Here is a 22589-nt window from a genome sequence, read left to right as displayed (position 1 = left end):
GGCTCCCATGCTGCCCAAAAGTTGCAATTGTCATTAAAATGTTCAGAGCCACTGTGAGACAGAGTGCCTCCTGTCAAAATGACAGACAATAAATATGAAGCGTTTTTTTTTAAAAAGAGGCAGGTTATTTTTGTGATTTTATTTTGTGATCCTACTAATCTTTTGCTCCCCTTTGAGATATCATTTTTCCAACAATTGTTTGTGTATTAACATTATTCATGTATTGGAATTCTTGAAGGCATTCCAGAACAATATTTGCTTCTTTGTGTTCCCCTTACTTTGTACATGCATTGCTTTACATACACTGCACCCTGAAGCAGCTTTAATGAAACATGGCATTTTTAGGTTTTTCATAAATTATGCATCAGTACTCGCTGTACACAATGAAAGTATTAAATTACATGACAGTGCCTTATAACCGGATGCGTGAATGGGCCCAAATCAGTTAACCAAAATCACGCAACTTCCTGCTCCTATTTGCCTATATACAATTTTCACAATACCGAAAAAGTAATTAATTACTGTAAAAGATGTTGATCTGAAACCTACTATATAAAAAGTATTATTCAATTGTATGGGATGACATCCTGTGATCATCGAGCTCACTCACCTGACGAAGGAGGTAAGCTCCGAAAGCTTGTGATTTTCAAATAAAACTGTTGGACTATAACCTGGTGTTGTAAGATTCCTTACATTTGTCCACCTAGCTAATGGCAGTGGATGAGAGATTGTAATAGAATGTGAATTCTAATCTTAATTGAGCAAAATAGGTTACATACTCACTATGCTGGAAGTGAAATTTATCTGCTCAGTGTTATTGATGACATTTGCTGTCTTTTCCTGCTATATTCTTATGTCCAGAATAGGGAGCTAAAATCATAGAATCATAGAAGTTACAACATGGAAACAGGCCCTTCGGCCCAACATGTCCATGTCGCCCAGTTTATACCACTAAGCTAGTCCCAATTGCCTGCACTTGGCCCATATCCCTCTATACCCATCTTACCCATGTAACTGTCCAAATGCTTTTTAAAAGACAAAATTGTACCCGCCTCTACTACTGCCTCTGGCAGCTCGTTCCAGACACTCACCACCCTTTGAGTGAAAAAATTGCCCCTCTGGACCCTTTTGTATCTCTCCCCTCTCACCTTAAATCTATGCCCCCTCGTTATAGACTCCCCTACCTTTGGGAAAAGATTTTGACTGTCGACCTTATCTATGCCCCTCATTATTTTATAGACTTCTATAAGATCACCCCTTAACCTCCTACTCTCCAGGGAAAAAAGTCCCAGTCTGTCTAACCTCTCCCTGTAAGTCAAACCATCAAGTCCCGGTAGCATCCTAGTAAATCTTTTCTGCACTCTTTCTAGTTTAATAATATCCTTTCTATAATAGGGTGACCAGAACTGTACACAGTACTCCAAGTGTGGCCTCACCAATGCCCTGTACAACTTCAACAAGACATCCCAACTCCTGCATTCAATGTTCTGACCAATGAAACCAAGCATGCCGAATGCCTTCTTCACCACCCTATCCACCTGTGACTCCACTTTCAAGGAGCTATGAATCTGTACTCCCAGATCTCTTTGTTCTATAACTCTCCCCAACGCCCTACCATTAACGGAGTAGGTCCTGGCCCGATTCGATCTACCAAAATGCATCACCTCACATTTATCTAAATTAAACTCCATCTGCCATTCATCGGCCCACTGGCCCAATTGATCAAGATCCCGTTGCAATCCCAGATAACCTTCTTCACTGTCCACAATGCCACCAATCTTGGTGTCATCTGCAAACTTACAAACCATGCCTCCTAAATTCTCATCCAAATCATTGATATAAATAACAAATAACAGCGGACCCAGCACCGATCCCTGAGGCACACCGCTGGACACAGGCATCCAGTTTGAAAAACAACCCTCGACAACCACCCTCTGTCTTCTGTCGTCAAGCCAATTTTGTATCCAATTGGCTACCTCACCTTGGATCCCATGAGATTTAACCTTATGTAACAACCTACCATGCGGTACCTTGTCAAATGCTTTGCTGAAGTCCATGTAGACCACGTCTACTGCACAGCCCTCATCTATCTTCTTGGTTACCCCTTCAAAAAACTCAATCAAATTCGTGAGACATGATTTTCCTCTCACAAAACCATGCTGACTGTTCCTAATTAGTCCCTGCCTCTCCAAATGCCTGTAGATCCTGTCCCTCAGAATACCCTCTAACAACTTACCCACTACAGATGTCAGGCTCACTGGTCTGTAGTTTCCAGGCTTTTCCCTGCCGCCCTTCTTAAACAAAGGCACAACATTTGCTACCCTCCAATCTTCAGGCACCTCACCTGTAGCGGTGGATGATTCAAATATCTCTGCTAGGGGACCCGCAATTTCCTCCCTAACCTCCCATAACGTCCTGGGATACATTTCATCAGGTCCCGGAGATTTATCTACCTTGATGCGCGTTAAGACTTCCAGCACCTCCCTCTCTGTAATATGTACACTCCTCAAGACATCACTATTTATTTCCCCAAGTTCCCTAACATCCATGCCTTTCTCAACCGTAAATACCGATGTGAAATATTCATTCAGGATCTCACCCATTTCTTGTGGTTCCGCACATAGATGACCTTGTTGATCCTTAAGAGGCCCTACTCTCTCCCTAGTTACCCTTTTGCCCTTTATGTATTTGTAGAAGCTCTTTGGATTCACCTTTGCCTGATCTGCCAAAGCAATCTCATATCCCCTTTTTGCCCTCCTGATTTCTCTCTTAACTCTACTCCGGCAATCTCTATACTCTTCAAGGGATCCACTTGATCCCAGCTGCCTATGCATGTCATATGCCTCCTTCTTCTTTTTGACTAGTGCCTCAATCTCCCGAGTCATCCAAGGTTCCCTACTTCTACCAGCCTTGCCCTTCACTTTATAAGGAATGTGCTTACCCTGAACCCTGGTTAACACACTTTTGAAAGCCTCCCACTTACCAGATGTCCCTTTGCCTGCCAACAGACTCTCCCAATCAACTTCTGAAAGTTCCTGTCTAATGCCATCAAAATTGGCCTTTCCCCAATTTAGAATTTTAACTTTTGGGCCAGACCTATCCTTCTCCATAGCTATCTTAAAACTAATGGAATTATGAGCACTTGTCCCAAAGTGATCCCTCACTATCACTTCTGTCACCTGCCCTTCCTTATTTCCCAAGAGGAGGTCAAGTTTTGCCCCCTCTCTAGTCGGGCCATCCACATACTGAATGAGAAATTCCTCCTGAATACACTCAACAAATTTCTCTCCATCCAAGCCCCTAATGCTATGGCTGTCCCAGTCAATGTTGGGAAAGTTAAAGTCCCCTACTATTACCACCCCAAATACATGTTCGCTGTTCATTCTCAAAAACAGACATCTGAAAATAGAATGGTCACTTGAGCAGGCCCAGTAAAATGGCTTTACTTAATGCCACTCAGTATCATGCCATTCAATGGTATGCTTCATAAATCTTTTAATTTTGTTCAAAATCCGAACAATTAATGTGACTCTCAAAGAACACTATGCTGTGATGGTCAATTTCCTTACCATTTGCAATTTATTATTGTGCCATTATGTACAATTTATTTTTTATTCCTAATATTCAATGCAGCAAATGCAGAACACCCGACAAGGGAAGAATACAGCAGAACTTATTTTATCAATACTATACATCAAAGCCAGAGAAATTAAGGATAGTATCCGACTAAAAACAAGGACATATAAGGTAGCCAAACTTAGTGGGAGGATAGAAGATTGGGAAGTCTTCAAAAGACAGCAAAAAGTAACTAAAGGATTGATTAAGAAAGGGAAGATAGATTATGAAAATAAATTAGCAAAAAATATAAAAACAGATAGCAAGAGTTTCTACAGTTATATAAAAAGAGAAAGGGTGGCTAAGGCAAACGTAGGTCCCTTAGAGGATGAGACCAGGAAATTAATGGTGGGAAACATGGAGATGGCAAAAATGCTGAACAAATATTTTGTTTCAGTCTTTACGGTAGAGGACACTAAGAATATCCCAACACTGGACAAACAGGGGGCTCTAGCGGGGGAGGAGCTAAATACGATTAAAATCACAAAGGAATTGGTACTCAGTAAATTAATGGGACTCAAGGCGGATAAATCCCCTGGACCTGATGGCTTACATCCTAGGGTCTTGAGGGAAGTGGCAGTGGGGATTGTGGATGCTTTGGTAATAATTTTCCAAACTTCTCTGGACTCGGCAAAGGTCCCGGCAGATTGGAAAACTGCTAATGTAACACCCTTATTTAAAAAGGGTAGTCGGCAGAAGGCTGGAAATTATGGACCAGTTAGCCTAACATCTGTGGTGGGTAAAATTTGGGAGTCTACTATTAAGGAGACAGTAGCGGAACATTTGGATAAACATAATTTAATAGGACAAAGTCAGCATGGCTTTATGAAGGGGAAGTCATGTCTGACAAATTTGCTTGAGTTCTTTGAGGACATAACGTACAGGGTGGATAAAGGGGAACCAGTGGACGTAGTGTATTTAGACTTCCAGAAGGCATTCGACAATATTCTGGCATGGGTGGAGGATTGGTTATCTAACAGGAAGCAGAGAGTTGGGATAAATGGTTTATTCTCGGACTGGCAACCAGTGGCCAGTGGTGTTCCGCAGGGGTCGGTGCTGGGTCCCCAACTCTTTACAATCTATATTAACGATTTGGAGGAGGGGACCGAGTGTAACATATCAAAGTTTGCAGATGATACAAAGATGGGAGGGAAAGTGGAGAGTGAGGAGGACATAAAAAACCTACAGGGGGATATAGACAGGCTGGGTGAGTGGGCGGAGATTTGGCAGATGCAATACAATATTGGAAAATGTGAGGTTATGCACTTTGGCAGGAAAAATCAGAGAGCAAGTTATTATCTTAATGGCAAGAAACTGGAAAGTACTGCAGCACAAAGGGATCTGGGGGTCCTAGTGCAAGAAAATCAAAAAGTTAGTATGCATGTGCAGCAGGTGATCAAGAAGGCCAACGGAATGTTGGCTTTTATTGCTCGGGGGATAGAATATAAAAATAGGGAGGTATTGCTGCAGTTATATAAGGTATTGGTGAGACCGCACCTGGAATACTGCATACAGTTTTGGTCTCCATACTTAAGAAAAGACATACTTGCTCTCGAGGCAGTACAAAGGTTCACTCGGTTAATCCCGGGGATGAGGGGGTGGACGTATGAGGAGAGGTTGAGTAGATTGGGACTCTACTCATTGGAGTTCAGAAGAATGAGAGGCGATCTTATTGAAACATTTAAGATTGTGAAGGGGCTTGATCGGGTGGATGCGGTAAGGATGTTCCCAAGGATGGGTGAAACTAGAACTAGGGGGCATAATCTTAGAATAAGGGGCTGCTCTTTCAAAACTGAGATGAGGAGAAACTTCTTCACTCAGGTCTGTGGAATTTGCTGCCCCAGGAAGCCGTGGAAGCTACATCATTAAATAAATTTAAAACAGAAATAGACAGTTTCCTAGAAGTAAAGGGAATTAGGGGTTACGGGGAGCGGGCAGGAAATTGGACATGAATTTAGATTTGAGGTTAGGATCAGATCAGCCATGATCTTATTGAATGGCGGAGCAGGCTCAAGGGGCTGATTGGCCTGCTCCTGCTCCTATTTCTTATGTTCTTATTTCTTCTTATTCATACCAAGTGCTGCTGCAAGCAAACTTTAATAGTCAAAGTTAAAATTTTTTTTTAACGTAAATCACAGGGGGTGGGGGAGAAGGGGGAAATGTAGAATTATATTCACAGAGGCCTCTTAAACTAAAATAGAACATAACATACTGCATCAGTAAGTCAGTAACTGGGTGATGCTTCAGTTCTGGGACTTGACAAATTACTTTAATTCATTCAACTGTGAAATCTTATTTTCCTTAGCAGAGTGACACCTTACACCATACTATGGAACAGCTCCTCTGTACTGCAGGAAAAAAGGCAAGTTAAGCATAACATATGTGCTCGTTTGATAACTTCCAGAATCTTTTCCTTTGCAACAGACCAGCACATCTACATGAGCACACACATACACCCTACATTTCTTCTCTCACCCCCAACACAATACAAGGTATCGTTCTCTATTGTGGTGAGATGAGATTGTTATGCTTATAATGTTAGTTAAAGTAGAGGTGGGAAATAACAGGCCAACACACATTTTAACCAAAGGCCCTTTTTTGAGGAGAGTATGTAAGGATAGTTTCTTTCACAGATAGAGGAATTAATCAGCCTCTCTCCTATCGGTAACCTCCATGTATAGTTGGCAATTATCAGAGAAGAAAGAAACCATGGGGAGGGGGGTGGGATGAGGGGCACAACTGCAATTCTTGGCTTATCCTAAGTTGCAGCTCTCCTAAATCACCACATTCCTGTCACTGGCCTAAGTAACATGCACAATGATGCTACCCAGATCTTAGACCCTGCCAACTGATACCAGAGAAGGAGACACCTGAGTAGCCAGTGAGTCAATTGCTGCTTAGATAAAGACACAAAAGGATACCAGAAGCTGCTCCCACCACCGCCCATGGGTTGCTGTTTCTGATATAGAAAATATCTTTTAATGTCTACGTGATAAAACCTACACTCTGGTGCCACTTCGGTGAATCATTGATCATTGCGTTAGACATTCCCAAAGCCTCCAATTTGTTTAGATGCACATGATTTTTGTTTTAAACAAAGCTATATTCATAGCTATCTAGTTTATTCTCTATCACTACCTGTGCCTCTTTTCCCATTAATCAGAGTTCCCCAGAGCTCTGTCCTCTCTCCTACACAATGTCTACTTCCTTCACTCATCGTCCAATCCTATCCACTCTTTTGCTGATGATTCCATTTTACTTCCATCAGACCACACGCCCTCAATGCTCACAACTTCCTGACCTCTCCCAGTGCAATGAAAATCTTGTTTCTTTCTCTTGCAAATCTAACCAGCAGGTATCTCACCCCTTGCCTTTGCTGGGTCAACCCTTAGTTCACCTATCAACATCCTTATTCTCCCTTTCTCTTCTCGCCTCAAATGGAACTACTACATCTCCTCTATTGCTACAGCTGCCTCTAAGAACCTGTTTGGGTTTTCATGCCAAACATTTCTTTTATCCACAAGACCACCAGCACTTGAATACTGGTCCCATAAATGGAAGCCATCTAGCACTTCTAGGTTGGATACAAAGAAAAGCCTATGGTCTGATAGGTGACCACTCTCTCAACACAAGCCTTCTGTCACCCCCTTCTTTAGTTTAATTGCTCCTAATAAAGGTTGGTGCTTTTCTGAACTTTGCATTGTTGTTGCTTCTAAGCTCTAAATGCACCGTCCCACACGTCGCTTCTCCTCCCTACACTGAAACCAAGACTCTTCACATGCTCTTCATTTCTCCAAGAGTACTAAACTGTGGTGCTGCTTACCTCCATCTTCCCTTCCTCCATCTACACTTTCAAAAGCATAAGCTTGCTGTCCCCTAACCACTACTTCTTGATTTACCTCATTTTCTCTGCTACTCTTTTCAACCTGCACTGTGGGCATTGCTCCTTTACCCAGGTTTCCCTTTCTAAAAATAAAAAATTCTGCTGTAAAATTTATCCTCAAAAAGGTTGGTAGATCCTTCAATGGTTTGGTTTTTCCATGGAATGTTGAGGGTATAGAATTAACCACACATCTGTCACAACAGTTTGTGTACAGTCTCTTACTGAAACACTGCCATAAATATACCACTAAGTAGAAATCATGCAGATCATCAGCATCATTGCTGACAGTTTAATTTTTATATTTTTCATACTATCAAATAAACACCATATTGTTCACCAGTCTTAAAGATAAATTATCTGAGCAGACATACATACTTTGGTGGTGCCAGAGGACTGGAGAATTGCAAATGTTACACTCTTGTTCAAAAAAGAGTGCAAGGATAAAGCCAGCAACTATAGGCCAGTCAGTTTAACCTCAGTGGTGGGGAAACTTTTAGAAACGATAATCCGGGACAGAATTAGCAGTAACTTGGACGAGTGTGGATTGATTAGGGAAAGCCAGCGTGGATTTGTTAAAGGCAAATAGTGTTTAACTAACCTGATAGAGTTTTTGATGAGGTAACAGAGAGGGTCGATGAGGAAAACGCAGTTGATGTGGTGTATGCAGACTTTCAAAAGGCGATTGATAAAGTGCTGCATGGGAGGCTTATCATCAAGATTGCGGCCCATGGAATAAAGGGGACAGTAGCAACATGGATACAGAATTGGCTAAGGGACAGGAAACAGTAGTGGTGAACAGTTGTTTTTCGGACTGGAGGGAGGTGCACAGTGGTGTTCCCCAGGGGTCGGTGCTGGGGCCACTGCTTTTCTTGATATATATTAATGACTTAGACTTGGGTGTAAGGGCACAATTTCAAAATCTGCAGATGACACAAAACTTGGGAAGGTAGTGAACAGTGAGGAGGATAGTGATAGACTTCAAGAGGATATAGACAGGCTGGTGGCATGGGCGAACACATGGCAGATGAAATTTAATGCAGAAAAATGCAAAGTGATACATTTCAGCAGGAAGAACGAGGAGGGGCAATATAAACTAGAGGGCACAACTCTAAAAGTAGTACAGGAACGGAGAGATCTGGGGGTATATGTGCACAAATTGTTAAAGGTGGCAGGGCAGGTTGAGAAAGCAGTTAAAAATACATACGGGATCCTGAGCTTTATAAATAGAGGCATAGAGTACAAAAGTATGGAAGTCATGATGAACCTTTATAAAACACTGGTTCAGCCACAACTGGAGTATTGTGTCCAGTTCTGGGCACCGCACTTTAGGAAAGGTGTGAAGGCCTTAGAGTAGGTGCAGAAAAGATTTACTAGAATGAATCCAGGGATGAGGGACTTTAGTTACGTGGGTAGACTGGAGAAGTTGGGGTTGTTATCCTTGGAACAGAGAAGGTTGTGAGGAGATTTGATAGAGGTATTCAAAATCATGAAGGGTCTAGACAGAGTAGATAGAGAGAAACTGTTCCCATTGGCGGAGGGTCAAGAACCAGAGGACATAGATTTAAGGTGATTGGCAAAAGAACCAAAGGTGACATGAGGATGAACTTTTTTTTTAAAAACACAGTGAGTGGTTAGGATTGGGGATGCATTGCCCGAGGGAGTGGTGGAGGCAGATTCAATCACGGCCTTCAAAAGGGAACTGGATAAGAACTTGAAAGGAAAAAATGTGCAGTGCTACGGGAATAGGGCGGGGGAGTGGGACTAGCTGGATTGCTCTTGCATAGAGCCGGCCCGGACTCGATGGGCCGAATGGCCTCCTTCCATGCTGTAACCTTTCTATGATTCTATGTTACACAGCCGACCCTGTCATGGTTCTGAAGTAAACAGAGGCGTAGCGTTCAGACATATACTAACCGTATCAGAAAGGCTTTCTGCCTTCAATTTCTGTTCTTTCAAAGAATGCTGTAGGGATAGGATCTCAGCCTTGTGCTCTTTCACTGCCAGTTCCACAGCCTGACGGGATTCATTGCCACGTTGGTCTGCACGCATTCTGTGTAATTAAAGGAAGATAAATCAGCAAGTAGCCATTTTCCACACATCCGTTTCAGATCCATATCTATGTAATGACAAGACTGCACTGGCACAGTAAACACACCCTCAGCATTGAACTAAGAGAATTAATGAACAGATGACCTTGACATGGAGCAAACAGTCTGGAGGGAGTGACAACTATCATACAAAAGTGTGTTATAAGCACACACACTTCTAGGCCTCATCTGCTGAGAGATGGACAATAAACCAATACTGGGAAACATAAATCAATAAACCCAAAGAGACGATTACATCTTTCAGATATTTCATCAGATCATTTTCTCCATCTCATCACTCCTGGTTGGCAATTCTATCTGCAACCGTAGCAAACCAGTAATATGCAGACAGAGGGGAACAGAGGAGGTGAAAGAGAGACTGCATGTGCAATTGGTAGATGCTGGCCTTTCAACTCAGGGAGCTGGGCTCAAATGCAACTCAGACTGATGGGATTAAAGCCTCTTCTGTCTGCTTGCCGTAAAGGGCTGTGTGTGAAATGAGCTTGGGCAGTCTCAATCAAGTTCCTAGTGGGCATAGCCTACAAGATAAAACTGTCCCTAATTCGGCACTAATTGCCGATTTCATTCGGAGGTCACAGAATTGCTGTTGGGAGAAATGGGAAAAATGTCACGTTGCTGCAGTAGGAAGTGTTCTTTTGAGGTTGAAGCTGACCAGAGTGAGCTTTAATCTGCACCTGGCTTGGGAGTGACTGATGCTAACACTGGGTGCCTAAAATAGGAAGTTTCATTCCTCAGCATTAATATCCCTCACCTTGAGCAAAACAAATAAAAGGAGTGTTCAGACTCCCTCGCAGAATAAACCATTCACTTCACACACAACAACTGATCTCGGCAACTGTCTAACTGCTCTTCTTTGGATACCTATCAAATATAATTTACTGTACCACAATATGGTAGCAGACCACTAGAAGACAGCTAGCATTAAAAACTACAGCAAGAAGCTTGGAATTGCTGTCTTTTACAATACACAATGTAACTATCTCTAGGTAGCACAAAAGGCAACAATAAATTTTAACAATGGATTGAACTAGTGCACAAATATATCATGCATGTACATCCATTCTGACAGTATAGATTAAAACTGAAAAGCAAAAAACTCAGCTATTTAGAAATACTTTGTTCCATTTTAAAAATGAAAGGAAATTCAGGTTTAAATAAGACTTGAGACAGGAGGATAAATGGATTTTAATAATTAAAAGCATTCAACTCCCAAAGCTGCATTTGAGCATTTCTGTAATCAAGAGTGCACATCGTGGCAACCGTGACTTTTATGAAATATCTACACAATAGAGGAGTGGATAACTCACAAACATAGATTTATTCATGAGTCACGACTGGCCACGATGCATTCTATTTATAACACTGCAAAAAGGGTTTGGATTGGAACTAATGATTTTAAATTACAATTGTTGCAGTTTATGGGTTGATAAAAATTGGTTAACACTGCCTTGTTAATTCACGCTGTCACTGTGGTGTCATATCAGTGGAAACATCATTCCCCCCCATCAGTTTTAACCCCCCACCCCCACTTCCAATTTGTCACCCCCCTCCTTAAATATTCAATGACTTGGAACCCAGTTACTTGCTCTGTAAGTCAATGTGGCTCTGGTACCCGATGGCCTCCCCAGCATTTGATCAGTTACTTAATGCCCAGTATAGTACCGGCCCCTGGTACACTACCCACATAATTATCTAACACCACCCACTCAATACCCTTCTATACAGTGCACTATCCATTACTCAACATTTCCTCCTGCAGTACAGTACCTGCTCTGCTTTTCTATATCCAGCAGCCTTTTCATTTCTTGGATGCGTCGCTCAAGTTGTGTTTTTTCTTCTTCAAACTCTGCTCTCCAGGTTTCCCATTGCCGTTCTTTCTCGAGGAGTTCGTCGTTCAGTGTCTCCAGGTCCATCACCTGCTCCTCCAGCATTGAGCAGGTCGTCTTCAACGTCTCTATCGTCTGAAAGAGGAATGGATTACAAGAAGCATGATTAACAGGTCTGCTCATATGAGGCAACACATCTGACATATATGAGCAGAAAACGCCAGGGTTTCTGCCAGCATGCAAGACGCTACAATGAAATTTCACCTAGTGTATAAAAGGTTTCTTCACCCATAAGTTTTACAGTATCACCTACTAAACTCTATTTTGACTTAGCAATGCTAGTTGATGTTCAGATTGTCCACCTTAACACACCTTTAGACTGATTGGTATGGGACTGAAATTGGTCAGCCTCAAAACTGACTCCAATTACTTTGAGTCAGTACCAAGGGCTCCTAAACACCTGCGTAAAAGAGCTCTGGTTCTGATGGTTGAAAGTAGATGCGTTAACTATTTCAAATATACCTTTATGAAAAAAAACCTAATCAATTGCTATTATGAATAGCTGGAAAATTTGATGGTTGTGTTGAAGTCAATTGTCAGCTGACCGTAGTAGTGCGCTAACCTGTTTTTGGTTACTGAGTTGAAGCTCTTGGTCAGATAGTTCTTGGCGCATCCTGCCCATTTCCTGCCGAAGCTGGGCTCGCTCATCTCCAACACACGACAACTCTTCTAGCTGCTTGGTCAGGAAGTAGTTCTGGCTGTTCAGCTCAGCGTTGTCCTGGCTCAGATGGTTTAACTGTTCCTCCAGATCGGTGATAACCTGTCCCAGATGCAACAGGATCACATGCACAAAATCCCAAGTTTTTGTCTGTATACACTCAATACCTAAAGACATGGTCCCAGCACACCTGTACACAGTATTAATCTGAATCAGCTAGTTTTCCATCTCCATGATAAGTATTACATGCTAGTAGCAGCATTTACTGATGTAGACAGGATTTATACTCAAACGCATAATATACAATGAGATTTCGTGCCTTTTTGCAATATGGAATTGGACATTAACTTATAAATAATGGGCAGCTTTGAGAGATACAGCTTCAGCCAAAAAGACAGAACAAACTGCTGTTACCATGGACCCTTTGTGCAGGTGGACTCTTGATTGATTTAAAACTGCAGTTCTATGGGAAAGTGTCTATATATTTTAAATAAGTCAACATACCATTGAGGAACAGTGAGAAAGTTAGAATCATGGACACATATAACCAGATGAGCACAGATAAGGGGGGGGGTCTTTACATTCCAAAGTCCTTGAAAAGCCAATTGAGCACAGATAAGGGAAGCCATCACATTTTAAAGTGCTGAGCTAATTGTACCTGGTTTTGAACAAAGTAACTGTCCATCATAGAGGCCTAATCACAGGAGGTGATTGGACAGTATGACACTGCCCTTACTTTACTTATGCCCCAAAGGGCAAAAACAACATAAAAAGACATCGCAATGCAACTGGCACTGCAATCAGAGGACAGAGCAACATGAGCTCACCTCAAGAAGGAGGACAACATCAAGAAGAAGACACAACAGCTTTGTGATCACCCAGAAAACTCGACGACCACTCTCTACTTCGGAAAGGTTGTATGAACTTGTACCAATAAAGTTGATTAGCCTTAAATCAATTTACTCATGTAGTCACAAGTCACAGTAAAAGAAGAGGTAGTTGAGATACTGGATGGGCTAAAAATTGATAAAAGGAGGTATTAAAAAGGCTAGCTGTACTTAAAAGTGGATAAGTCACCCGGTCTGGAATGGATGCATCCTAGGTTGCTGAGGGAAGTAAGGGTGGAAATTACAGAGGTACTGGCCATAATCTTCCAATCATTCTTAGGTACGGGCGTGGTGCCAGAGGACAGAATTGCAAATGTTACACCCTTGTTCAATTGGGGTGTAAGGATAAACCCAGCAACTACAGGCCAGTCAGTTTAACCTAGGTGGTGGGGAAACTTTTAGAAACAATAATCCAGGGCAAAGTTAACAGTCACTTGGACAAGTGTGGATTACTTAAGGAAAGCCAGCATGGATTTGTTAAAGGCAAATCGTGTTTAACCAACTTGATTGAATTTTGTGATGCGGTAACAGAGAGGGCTGATGAGGAAAACGCAGTTGATGTGGTGTAGATGGACTTCCAAAAGGCGTTTGATAAAGTGCCACATAATAGGCTTGTCATCAAAGTTGAAGCCTGTGGAATAAAAAAGGCAGTAGCAGCATGGAAATGAAATTGGCTAAGTGACAGGAACAGAGTAGCAGTGAACAGTTGTATTTCAGACTGGAGGGAGGGATACAGTGGTGTTGCCCAGGGGTTGGTACTAGGACCACTGCTTTTCTTGATATGTATTAATGAACTTGGACTTGGGTGCACAGGGCACAATTTCAAAATTTGCAGATGACACAAAACTTGGAAGTGTAGTGAACAGTGAGGAGGGTAGTGATAGACTTCAAGAGGATATAGACAGGCTGGTGGAATGGGTGGACAAGTGGCAGATGAAATTTAACACAGGAAAGTGATACATTTTGGTAGGAAGAACGAGGAGAGGCAATATAAACTAGAGGGTACAATTCTAAAAGGGGTGCAGGAACAGAGATATCTGGGGGTATATGTGCATAAATCTTTGAAGGTGGCAGGGCAGGTTGAGAAAGCAGTTAAAAAAGCATATGGATCCTGGGCTTTATAAATAGGAGCATAGAGTACAAAAGCAAGGAAGTTATGATGAACCTTATAAAACACTGGTTTGATCACAACTGGAGTATTGTGTCCAGTTCTGGGCACCGCACTTTAGGAAGGATGTGAAGGCCTTAGAGAGGGTGCAGAAGAGATTTACTAGAATGATTCCAGGGATGAGACACTTTAGTTACGTGGATAGACTGGAGAAGCTGGGGTTGTTCTCCTTAGAGCAGAGAAGGTTGCGAAGAGATTTGATAGAGGTATTCAAAATCATGATGGGTCTAGACGGAGTAGATAGAGAGAAACTGTTCCATTGGCAGAAGGGTCAAGAGCCAGAGGACATATATTTAAGGTGATTGGCAAAAGAACCAAAGGCGACAGGAGGGAAAACTTTTTTACACAGCGAGTGGTTAAGTTCTGGTATGCACTGCCTGAGGGGGTGGTGGAGGGAGATTCAATCATGGCTTTCAAAAGGGAATTGGATAAGTACTTGAAGGGAAAAAATTTGGAGAGCTACGGGGAAAGGATGGGGGAGTGGGACTAGCTGGATTGCTCGTGCCGAGAGCCGGCACGGACTCGATGGGCCGAATGGCCTCCTTCCTTGCTGTAACCATTCTATGATAGCACTTTTCTAAAAGTTACCGTCCAGAGTTCACCAACCCTTAGACATTGGCAAGGACCGGCGTTTGGATTGTGTAGACAACCCCTACAGAATCTTGGTGCCCAAACAGGGACTTGATGGTTAACTTGGTAGAAAGTATTTAGCAGACCTACTTTGACTGTGCAGTGATAGAACGGAGCCCGTAGGGTAGAGTAAACCAGCCGCGTACATAGCATCTGAAAGGGAACTAAAATGGAAGAGGCTATTAAAATTTATGGGGCATCGGAGAGAGAGATAGGAATGACATAACCCAGAGTGTCTAGTCCAGGGACAAGGCGGAGGAACGGTTAGGTGACGGGTCACTGAAAAAGAACCAGACCAAGGCTATATGGTTTTTAGCAATGCATTATAAGCTACAACAGGAGGCAAAATAATCAAAGGAAAATGAAAAAGTTGGAAGGGTAAAAGCGTTGGAATCCCAATCTGAGAAGGAACAGAAGCAGAAGGGATGATTGTTAGAGTATCTTACATTAACTAGAGCAAACAATGTCACCTGTGCAGAGGCTTTGAAAGAAAGAAGTCAAAGATGTGAGGTATTGGAATGAAATATACTGGAATTACAGAATAATTTGAGTGAGGTCGTATTAGAAAGGGATGACATGAAGAGTAGTTTTAGACAAACGAGGGGCTCGCAACACATGGTTGCAGTTTTAGATGTCGAGCCTGTTACGGTTACTGCCTCCATACTCAGGAGTCAGGACGCTCAGTTTGACGAAGAGTTAAAGGAAAAAGAAAATAAGCAGAAACAGTTAGAAACAGAAGCACAGGAGAAGTTTCTGTGGAAAGGGACCGTCTCAAAAGAGAGTGAAAAGAGAAAATATGAGAGCTGTAAAGATGGTCTGCTCAAGCCTGATAAAAAGGTCTTTCCCACATGAGACTTTAAATCGGTACAAAATTAAGTAGGAAACAATGGAGATTGAAAATGGAGTTCAGAGATAAAGGATAAATGATTTAAAACAGGAGGAAAGGGAAGAGGGAAAATGCCATCTCTCTTCTGTTACAAGCTAGAGAATGTAATCTTTAGTTTGAGTGTTTTTAGTCTCTGAAAGTCTCTCCGGAAGTGTGTGTGAGGTGTGAAAGTTTACTGTTGGCTGCTTTGCTCCCTTTTTCACAGCTTGCTTTAGTGTTAAAACTCTTGTAAGTCTTATTAAAGCTAATTTTCTTCCTAGTTAAATACAAGGCATTAATGGAGCCATTTTGTTGAGGGGAAATGTTACTATTTTGGTAAAATGGAACATTTTGCAAGAAACTGTAAAACACCCCCGCAAGGGAGGCAGGACGCAGGGGGAGGGGAAGAACTAGCCAAGCTCTATCCCAGTTTGGCAGACGTGAAAAACTGTATCAAGGATAAGTTAGTCTGATTGAATCGAAAAGGAGAAAGGGGAAGATCCTGTCCCTTTTCTACTGTTTTACAAGTTATAGAATGTGTTCTTTTGTTTTCAGTGTACTATCTCTTCAAAAAGCTTGTGGCGCTTTTACTGCCTCTTAAAAGCTTGTGTGAATGTTTGAGGCCACTGGCAGTGGCTCCTCTCTCTCTCTTTCTCTTTCAAGACAAAGAAATGTTACAAAGATTTTGTTTAGCAATGAAAGCTAACTTTTTCTTTCGTGATATTCAGTATTTTTAACAGTTTTTTGGAAAGGCATCAGGAGGAAGAATGAAATGAAAGACTGTGTAATTTACTAGGTTTTAGTAAGCACGTGCTATATTGATAATTTTATCTGTTGTATCTTGTTTGATTTAGCTGAATTAAAATTGGAGTTATTGAGGTTAACTAACCTATTAAATTGTGAAAAACAGACTTTTAATGTGGCCACAATAAAATTCTGGATATTTTAAATGTAAGAGTGTCTCAAATTCTGGGCATGAGATTATCACAAATGAAAATTGGTATTTTGAATTTCTTAAATGTTTTAAATGATTTGAAGTTTAATGTATTGAATATTGGTGGGCGTGAGTTGATGTGTTAAAATATCAGGACATTTTGAGGTAACTATTTGTTTAATCATGTACTGAAATGTGATAGCTGTTAGCAAACTGACTCTTTGATCTTGTGATCTGGTCGTATCAAAATGACCAAGAAGGGGAAAAAAAGAATGGTTAAAGAACCTGTGATAAAGATCTGGAGTAGTTAGATTATATTGCAGAAATGTTTCATAGAATGTTTAAAGTTAATAGAAGGAAATACTATTGATTTCTGCTGTTTTTAACATTTTCAATTACGAAGGATGGATAAAAATTGGTAACCTTTTGTGCCTTCACGGCTCATGTTTTGAAAATTGGAAGTCAGAAGCTGAAAAATATTATCCAGAGTTTAATTGTATTAGGATCTTTGTGCAAGTTATCACTGTTTTAATAGCAAGGGCAATTAGGGATGGGCAATAAATGCTGGCTTTGCCAGCGACGCCCACATCCCATGAACGAATAAAAAAAAGCAGACATTCTAGAGAAAAAGCGATCAATTTGAACTTTTTTAAAGCACCTTTGTTTTAATGCTATTACAGCTTAAAAAAACTGCTATTGTGATTAACCCAAACCCATCACGAGCTTCCAGTATGTCAATTGGCTGACTCACAAGCAGTTTTATTGTCCCTTAGTGAGTTTCAAAAGAGAGCGAGAAACTTTGGGAGATAGACAGAAAAGCTAGTTAATCTCACCCATGTTCCTCTGGACACATTTTTCTAGGTTTGTTTCAGTTTAAAGGGATTATTTTTTAAAATAGATAATTTAGTGCTATTGTTGCACTGCTTTAGTTAAGTGTATAAGATTTTTTAAGTTTCTTAATTTAAGCAGGTATTTCTCCACGTGATAGAAGGAAACATTGGGCATTATTTTCGTGCTCCCTTTGCTTACGATTCTTCCTGGAGTGAGGTAATTAGATTCATTCACGAAAACGTGCATGGAATCCTCTCTGGTCCCGGAATAAAGGGTGACAGAAGAAAATTAATGAATTGTTTCTTATTTTTTAACCCCATGAGCTCTCAAGAAGAGCCACAACGGATTTCCTGTTTTTCTTTTACACAGGGAACTATGGCTTTCGGGGCCATGAAAGTGTTGGTGCGGAAGCATTCCAGTGGCGTTAAAAATTTAAGACGTTATCTGCAGACTTTGGCAGATATCAAATGTCACAGCATGTTGACATTTGGACTAAGATCTTGCCTCTCAAAGGCTCAGTTTTAACCAATTCAGAGTCACTTGTTATTTCCCAAGACAAAGTGCTCAAGGAGAAGGAAAATATGGGAGTTACCTTCAAAAGTAAGTACAAGCACTTATGCGTCTACTGTAAAACCACAAAGCCTGGACATAAATTTGTTTCTGAAATTGGAATTGATAAGATAAATTGATATGAGTTGCCATTCAAGAAGGGAAAATTTACCTAGTGTTTAAGGGGATGATCAAATTTACTTGGAACAAAAAGAAGCCCAATCTAAATGGTCCCTATTCAGTGCTGTGTATCAGAGGGAGTATTTGGGGGAAATAAAATTGAACATTGACAAGTGCTGTCAATTCAACAATACTGCTCTCTAGAATTGGGATAATTTTGAAATGATAAAATGGACTCAAGATATTTTGGGAAATACATGTGGTCTAAGAAGAGTTTAAGAAAAAAATAAACAAAAATGTATTAAGTATAATTTGGAGCAGGCTGGGAACGTCTAATCTATGTTTTACGGGTTAATGTAAATAGTGTATAGTACAGTAAAGTTCCTCTAGGGATCTCATGAATGAGATGAAATGGTTAATTGATAGCTTTCTCTGACAACATAGGAACAGGAGTAGGCCATTCAGCCCCTCATGCCTGCTCCGCCATTTGATAAGATCATGGCTGATCTGTGGTCTAACTCCATATACCTGCCTTTGGCCCATATCCCTTAATACCGTTGGTTGCCAAAAAGCTATCTATCTCACATTTAAATTTAGCAATTGAGCTAGTATCAATTGCTGTTTGCGGAAGAGAGTTCCAAACTTCTACAACCCTTTGTGTGTAGAAATGTTTTCTAATCTCACTCTTGAAAGGTCTGGCTCTAATTTTTAGACTGTGCCCCCTACTCCTAAAATCCCCAACCAGCGGAAATAGTTTCTCTCTATCTACCCTATCTGTTCCCCTTAATATCTTATAAACTTCGATCAGATCACCACTTAACCTTCGAAACTCCAGAGAATACAACCCCAATTTGTGTAATCTCTCCTCGTAACTTAACCCTTGAAGTCCGGGTATCATTCCAGTAAACCTACGCTGCACTCCCTCCAAGGCCAATATGTCCTTCCGAAGGTGCGGTGCCCAGAACTGCTCACAGTACTCCAAGTGCGGTCTAACCAGGGTTTTGTATAGCTGCAGCATAACTTCTGCCCCCTTGTACTCCAGTCCTCTAGATATAAAGAGGCCAGCATTCTATTAGCCTTCTTGATTATTTTGTGCACCTGTTCATGACACTTCAATGATCTATGTACCTGAACCCCTAAGTCCCTTTGGACATCCACTGTTTTTAACTTTTTACCATTTAGAAAGTACCCTGTTCTATCCCTTTTTGATCCAAAGTGGATGACCTCACATTTGTCTGCATTGAATTCCATTTGCCACAGTTTTGCCCATTCACCTAATCTATCAATATCGCTTTGTAATTTTATGTTTTCATCTACACTGCTTACAATGCCACCAATCTTTGTGATGTGGAGATGCCGGTGATGGACTGGGGTTGACAATTGTAAACAATTTTACAACACCAAGTTATAGTCCAGCAATTTTATTTTAAATTCACAAGCTTTCGGAGGCTTCCCCCTTCGTCAGGTGATTGGCAAACTTAGATATGAGACTTTAAATGCCTTCATCTAAGTCGTTAATAAATATTGTGAATAATTGAGGCTCCAAGACAGATCCCTGCGGGACTCCTCTAGTCACATCCTGCCAACGTGAGTACCTTCCCATTATCCCTACTCTCCGTCGCCTTTCGCTCAGCCAACTTCCTGACCTATTCCGTTCTTTTCCCTCAATTCCATTGGCTTCTATCTTAGCTAACAGTCTCTTATGTGGGACCATATCAAATGCCTTCTGGAAGTCCATATAAATAACATCCATTGACATTCCCCTGTCCACTTTAATCTTTAGTCACCTCTTCAAAAAAATTCAATCAGGTTTGTCAGGCATGACCTACCTTTCACAAATCCATGCTGGCTCTCTCTGATTAACTGAAAATTCTCGAGGTGTTCAGTCACCCTATCCTTAATTATAGACTCCAGCATTTTCCCCACAACAGATGTTAGGCGAACTGATCTATAATTCCCCGGTTTCCCTCTCTCGCCTTTCTTAAAAAGCAGAGTGACTTGTGCAATTTTCCAATCTAGAGGGAAAGTTCCTGAATCTAGAGAACTTTGAAAGATTATAGTTAGGGCATCCGCAATGTGCTCACCTACTTCCTTTAAAACCCTGGGATGGAAACCATCTGGTTCTGGGGATTTGTCACTCTTTAGTGCTGTTATTTTCTTCATTACTGTTTCTTTACTTATATTAATTTTATCGAGTCCCTGTCCCCGATTCAATATTAGTTTTCTTGGGATTTCTGGCATGCTATCCTCTTTTTCTACTGTAAATACTGACGCAAAGTAATTGTTCAACATGTCCGCCATTTCCCCATTGTCAATGACAATATCCCCAGTTTCAGTTCTTCGTATTGGTTTTGATATCCCTTGCGAGTTTCTTTTCATACTCTCTTTTTGTAGCTCTTACTATCTGTTTTGTGACCCTTTGTTGATCTTTGTGAGAAGTTTGTGTTCTTGCCTATACTGAAATTTAGAAAACTGAATTTGATAATCTGGCCACTACCTGAGATATCAGGAACATGCAGAGAGACGTAATGGTTAAAGTGGTTCAGGAGAGCGAGAAAATCTTTTAACCGAGGCACTGACACATGTGACACAGAAACCAACTAATTAATGAAATAATCAGGATAGAGTTAAACACACTATCAGAGGGATTGGAATTAAAGTAAAGAGGGTCATAGAAATTTGGATTTCGAAAATTCAGGGTTGGGACCCTTTGAGTTAACAATGAAATTGGGCCAACTGAGGGTTAGGGAGAAATAATACTTAACAAAAATATCCACCAGATGGATATTATAAAGAGGGGAGCTGGAGAATCTTTTAAGTCCATGATTTCTTGACAATATGTTACACTTCAGTTTCCTGTACATTGAATTATCATTTTCTTTGTTTATATCATTGTGTAATATCGACCAAATGAAACTTAGAAGCAATATGTATATGTCTATGTGTGTTTATGTAAATATAATGTTAATAAAATGTAAATACAAGGTGATCTTAGGCAAGACTAAAAAGAAAGTTAAGGGGTAAGGTGACAATTGACCCAGAGTGGTTCCACTCGGGTTTAAAACCATATAAGAATATGGTTTAAAACTGAATATAGTCAGTTATTCCATATCACATAGCATCTAGGCATTTAGCAAGAGGGCAATGTTGGGGGAGACAAAACAGCTGTCTGTGTGTGAACAAAAACAGCTTGTAAGTCAAGAGATAAGGGATGTGGTAGTCACGCTACATGGTACGGGTCATCTGGAGTTGACTTTTTAAAAAAAATTTCATTCATGGGATGTGGGCATCGCTAGCAAGGCCAGCATTTATCGAGAAGGTGGTAGTGAGCTGCCTTCTTGAACCGCTGCAGTCTGTGTGAAGATGTTCCCACAGTGCTGTTAGGTAGGGAGTTCCAGGATTTTGACCCAGCCACGATCAAGGAACGGCGATATATTTCCAAGTTGGGATGGTGTGTGACTTGGAGTGGAACAGGCAGGTGGTGGTGTTCCAATGCGCCTGCTGCCCTTGTCCTTCTAGGTGGTAGGGGACGCAGGTTTGGGAGGTGCTGTCAAAGAAGCCTTGGTGAGTTGCTGCAGTGCATCTTGTAGATGGTATACACTGCAGCCACGGTGCGTCAGTGGCGGAGGGAGTGAATGTTTAAGGTGGTGGATGGGGTGCCAATGAAGCGAGCTGCTTTGTCCTGGATGGTGTCAAGCTGCTTGAGCGTTGTTGGAGCTGCACCCATCCAGGCAAGTGGAGAGTATCCCATCACACTTATGCCTTGTAGATGGTGGAAAGGCTTTGGGGAGTCAGGAGGTGAGTCACTTGCCACAGAATACCCAGCCTCTAACCTGCTCTTGTAGCCACAGTATTTATGTGGCTGGTCCAGTTATTCACCTTTGAACATCGGTAAAGACCGGTGTTTGGATTAACAGAGAGTCAGCATAGGGGTGGGATAATTTACGATCAGGAGATAAGACCAGAGATGCTCACGTGTAGTCCCAACAGCCGAATAGCATAAAAAGACAGGGTCCTGCTCCTCCCAAAGTTAGAGCTCTCCCTGGATATAAGTGGTGGGAGAAGATATATAATGCCAGGGAATCACAGTGAGCTTGTTTAGCTTCATATGCATTGTTAATTATCCAAGTATTAGTTATATTAAGTATATGGCCTATGAATTATAAAATACAAAAACTGGTGAAGAAATTAACCCAGAAAATGAAGGATAAGAAATTGATAAGCTTAATTGCTTCTTTGACAGCACCTCCCAAGTACAGCATGAAGACCCTCAAATATGTCACAGTAAACCTGTTTTGAGTAGGAATGTGATCAAACCCAGAGGAGAGTGAGAACAAACAAAGGTTGATGATTAAGCCATCATAGAATCATAGAAGTTTACAACATGGAAACAGACCCTTTGGCCCAACATGTCCATGTCGCCCAGTTTATACCACTAAGCTAGTCCCAATTGCC

General features: G+C 41.3%; 1 protein-coding gene across 2 annotated transcripts in view; it reads right to left on the bottom strand.

Annotated features, from left to right (window-relative positions):
- cita (citron rho-interacting serine/threonine kinase a) overlaps positions 1-22589 on the bottom strand; it is a 204162-nt gene that overhangs the window by 82951 nt on the left and 98622 nt on the right. For both annotated transcript variants that reach the window (XM_068005625.1, XM_068005626.1), the window contains exons 25-27: positions 12055-12252; positions 11374-11567; positions 9413-9548 (exon numbers count right to left, since the gene is read on the bottom strand). In XM_068005625.1, coding sequence (XP_067861726.1) covers positions 9413-9548; positions 11374-11567; positions 12055-12252 — 528 coding nt within the window. The remainder of the gene's footprint in view (positions 1-9412; positions 9549-11373; positions 11568-12054; positions 12253-22589) is intronic.

Source organism: Heptranchias perlo, chromosome 25 (assembly GCF_035084215.1).
Source record: "Heptranchias perlo isolate sHepPer1 chromosome 25, sHepPer1.hap1, whole genome shotgun sequence".
Classification (NCBI taxonomy): Eukaryota; Metazoa; Chordata; class Chondrichthyes; order Hexanchiformes; family Hexanchidae; genus Heptranchias; species Heptranchias perlo.
This window is presented reverse-complemented; position numbering and strand designations above follow the sequence as displayed.